This window comes from Notothenia coriiceps, unplaced genomic scaffold, assembly GCF_000735185.1.
Source record: "Notothenia coriiceps isolate Sejong01 unplaced genomic scaffold, NC01 NC01_scaffold00016819, whole genome shotgun sequence".
Classification (NCBI taxonomy): domain Eukaryota; kingdom Metazoa; phylum Chordata; class Actinopteri; order Perciformes; family Nototheniidae; genus Notothenia; species Notothenia coriiceps.
In genome coordinates this window covers 33,473-38,139 of record NW_011349520.1, presented here as the reverse complement: position 1 = coordinate 38,139, position 4,667 = coordinate 33,473, and the positions used below count along the sequence as shown (strand labels likewise).

At 41.5% G+C, this 4,667-nt stretch overlaps 1 protein-coding gene across 1 annotated transcript in view; it reads right to left on the bottom strand.

Moving 5' to 3' along the window:
* Window positions 1-4,667, bottom strand: part of LOC104949787 (stromelysin-3-like) — a 38,317-nt gene that overhangs the window by 3,392 nt on the left and 30,258 nt on the right. The window contains exons 3-4 of the mRNA XM_010776192.1: window positions 2,953-3,111; window positions 2,731-2,738 (exon numbers count right to left, since the gene is read on the bottom strand). Coding sequence (XP_010774494.1) covers window positions 2,731-2,738; window positions 2,953-3,111 — 167 coding nt within the window. The remainder of the gene's footprint in view (window positions 1-2,730; window positions 2,739-2,952; window positions 3,112-4,667) is intronic.

Sequence of the window (4,667 nt, the reverse complement as noted above, 5' to 3'; positions counted from 1 at the left end):
TGTGTGCCTTTGGCATTTTCCTTTGTTATTATTAACTTAATATTAATGGGTTTTCTGACAGCAACCTCATCAACTTGTTTTTTCATCCATAAAGTTTCACTTAAAAAATTCATCATGCTGTAAACCTTCAGAGTGGCTCTTGTGCTCATCAGAACGTTTCATTTATGGGATTGCAGGTACTGGCATGGAGACAACCTTCCCTTCGATGGCCCGGGTGGGATTCTCGCTCACGCATTTTTCCCCAAAACCCACCGACAAGGTGACATTCACTTCGACTATGACGAGTCCTGGACCCTCGGAAACCACATGGGTGAGGGTTTATTCGACAGAATTTAGAAAAAATATATAAATATGAATGTAAATCATTAATACAATTCATGGTACTATGTGATTACTGTGTCGACTTTTTTGGCCAATTACAGTATGTGTACCCATACAAGGAATTTGAAAGTTTAGAAAAGAGGTATCAGAAAATGAGTAAAGAAAAAACTGGTACCTAGCAAATACCATCATGAGGGAAGAAGAGGTGCAGGGAGGCCAAGTGGAGAATGGATGACTGACATAAAGAGGTGGTCAGGGAAGTGGCGGCAAATCCAGATGTTTTGGATGTTAGGTGACGTCATCAAAGTGAATTACCTGACCTGAAAAAACTAGCAGGCTGTACATTTCCCTGGTTATGTTTCTCAACACTTTAATTCAGGTTTTTCCTTTAATATGTCAACGACACTATAAAGATGCAAATAATAACAGATAAACAATGTGATTAAATATGAACTAACCATGTATTGTTGAGAAAGTAGTAGTTGCAGAGCATGGGTTTTTAAAAGTGAATACAAAGGTTATATTACTATTTTAAAGTATTATATAAGAATATGTATAATTAGAAACACTGAAATGCAATGATTATTATGAATCAATTCAAGAAATGTAAAACGGGCAAAATATGACTTTCATGACTGCCCAAGGAAATGAAAATACCATTTAAAATAGAAAAAGCACATACAATCACTTTAGACACTAAGATTTATATCGTGCTGGTTATTATTTACTGCCAAATATCAGACTATCGTCCTGAAGATAAGACATTGCAAGCTTCATTGCTCAGAAATGAGTATTCACCAAAGCCATGTAGCCTACTAAATGTAAAAAAGCAACAATATCTCTAAATCTAGCAATGATTTTAATTATAACCTTTCTAGGATGGAAAGATCTCACAAGCTGAGTTCACATGGGGGCAACTATGAACAGTCAATGATATGTGACACATCTGTAACATGAGGTGTTCTCAGGTCATGGAGAGGAAGAAGGGGAAGTTAGTCAAAAGCGAGGGACTTTTTAATGACTCTTTGTTGGCACTGTATCATCTCAGATAGCTAAATCTGCCACCGCAAGCAGGTCAAAGCAAACTATTTCCNTGGGAAAAGTACTGCGGTGTGAAAGCGCCTATAAGTGTATTTTGTATAAGTTGGAAACTCCCTCTGGAGGGAACTTTGGGATTTTAGCCATTGCAGACCATTTACATGCACTAAAACACACTATAGGGAAACCCCCCCCCCCAAAAAAAACATCAGAGGACCTCTTCAATTTATGGCAAAATACAATAAGACTTATGTTTTATTTCACCAAATGATTGGAAGTCAAACCATAATGGTCTGCAATGGCTAAAATCCCAAAGTTCCCTCCAGAGGGAGTTTCCAACTTATACAAAATACACTTATAGGCGCTTTCACACCGCAGTACTTTTCCCACAAAGGTTCATGAGAACTTAGTTCATGAGAACGCTTTAGTTCTCATGAACTAGTAAGTACAGATCGCGTTCACACCGGAATAAGTCCCTGGGGGAGGATTAGGCAAATGAAGCCGCTGACGTCACTTCTTCTTCTTCTGCTTTGGTTTTACTGGCAGGCCGCAAACAACTTCACGGCGTATACTGCCGCCCAAAGTCCCCGGCCGGAATTCCCCGGAGTTGGGGACTGGCTGAAGCCTTTCGAGTAAATCGCCAGAACGCCAACACCTCCTCATCTCCACCGCTCCCATGTTTTCTTTTGTGTTGCCATAAGTTAGTCTCTCTGCGTTTGTGCGCTGGGCTAATGCTAATAATGCTAATGCGAGGATAATAAAATGGCGGCTTCACAAAACCTATTTGGAGTTTTACGGGGCATGGTTTGCAATCCGCCCAGCCAATCAGAAATAGGAACCTTTTTCTGGAAAAGGGGTAAAAAGGTTCTCATGAACAAATTTTTGTTTCCGGATTTTTTGTGTGTGAGCGCAACATTTCGGAAATATATTGGAACTAAAGTGGGAAAAGTACTGCGGAGTGAAAGCGCCTTATGTCAGGTTTATTTCAATATCTTACATTGCAACGTAAAATGTGTAGGAGTGCCAATAGAAGTGTGAGTGTTACATAGTGATGTCACTATGTTACAGAAGTCAATAAAGGAGTCCAATGGAGGTGTTTGAGGCTGGGTGGGGAGTGTGTGAGGGAACTTTGGGATTTTAGCCTTTGTAGACCATTTACATGCACACACTACAGGAGAGGGAAACCCTAAAAGCATATGGTTAACTGTAACTGTAAAGGATTAATTGTGAAAATGTCATACCGTTGCTACCCTAAATTGCAAAACTTTTGATAATTATCAGTAGACAGAAATTACAGCAGAGGCCGATTGGAATGTGATAAGAGCTGCAGATACTTGATCTTGATAGTCAAAGGATCACAAAAATGTATACAGGTATTCCTGAGGGGAATATGAGAGCATGATTCAAATGGCATGCTAATGCACCCAATGGAGATATTTCCATCTTGAACAAAGTTGCAAAAATAATGTATTTTGTATTTTATGTCATAGCACATTCATTCATTTTGCAATCATATCTTTTTTTTTTACTTAAACATATAGCATGCGTTACTTTTCCTCTATAATTACTTCTAAAATATGCTTTCCCCCCCACATCCCGGTCTCCCACCTTGTGAAGTCGATCCGGATGTCGGCCTTCCCACTGTGGATCTCGGTGAAGGTGAGCGGGGTGACGTCACTCCAGATTTTCAGCGCTTCCCGAAAGACACGTCGAACCTTCTCCTCGCCTATCTGCCAGGGAAACCGAACTATCCTGCGGGAGATCAGTGCAGGTGTCACACACACACAAACACACTCACGCAGGATATACAGTAGGGAAGCAGAGAGGGACCACCAGCCTTGCATGCATTGGCGCGGGAAGGGGGGTGCTGAGGGCGCTGCAGCACCCCCTAGTGGCAGGCAGGGGGTGCGGAGCTCCCCTGTCTGAATTATTATTTGACGGTTATTGCTGCTCCCGCTGTGCATAATCTGTGTAATATGTAGCCAATAAATTCCACATTGTTGGTAAAATAATATTTTTGAGTTTTGGTTTCTTGTGATGTTGTGATCTTCCTCTCCAGCGATGGGTGAGCATTTTTTTCATCGTGAATGGGGCCCGTTTGTGGACGGATAACGTTGCAATCGACTTATAGGTCGGAAGGTAACATTGTCATTCGCCCAATGACACACGTCCATGTACTCCCTCAAAAAAACACGCACGATATCACGGGCATTAGATGACACGACTGGAGGGACTCCAGTGTGCGTTAGGCATAGGAGGATGAAGGTTGTTATGGGAGATGTGGCGCCGCGAGTATACAGTAACGTACGAGGGTACGCTATTGATCTCACGATAAATAAGACAGAATGTGTTGCTCACACACAGAGAAATATGCGATCGGTAGGTGTGCCAAGGGAGATGTCACATTTTGGCTCGGTCACCCTCTCTCTACATGAGGGCGTTGTGTCGCTCCTTCGGTAGAGAATAAAATTTGTCACTGAACGATTCTTATTTACGAATTTAATTGTCCTATACTACGTGAAACTTCTACCGTTCTTGTATAATGTTCTGTCGCTCTTACGTCATCAGAAGTGGCTCGTAAGTGTTTAATAAGAATATACCGCTCCTCTCGCTTGGATGTTTAGATAGGTATGCCTGCGCATTCGTCTACAAGAAAAAGGAGAATACCTATTACAATGTTTATTGGAGCTGGTGACGAGAACGTTTGTATATGTCGAATCATACGATAATAACCAACGTTTAACGTAGAACGTTAAATGCACGGTATATCATTAAAGTATTGCCAAAAGGAAATAGTAGAATAAAATAAAATATTGATATTAGCTAGTTCTACTTCCACACCGTCGCCTTTTTAGAAAACTTATTAAAAACTGGTTCGTTTGCGCAAACTCTTTGGGTGACTTCTTTTGATCTGATTTTCTTCCCGAGGGAGGCGAAACAAACCTTGTTTCGTCGATGGCATACTAGGCAATCACGTCGATCGATTGGGTCTACGATTGTTGTGCCAGGGCACTGACGACCTGTGGCAGGTAGAGATTGGGGGAGCAGAGTGTTGTGTTCATTTACGCGATAAAGTCGCATGGTGTGTGTCTCCGGCACTCGAACTTACTGTGTTCACGTGTGAAAATCAAAGGTTCGTTTGAAGACTAACAGTACCACAGAATGGAGACACGTAAGTCACTTGTGCCCTTTAATGTCAGGGGACGGCAGGAAAGATCACAGAACCTATCAAGTGCATTTCGTTGCCAATTACCATAATATAAATGAACTCTCATGCTTAACAGGCCCTCCGATGTCTTTTTGTAAGC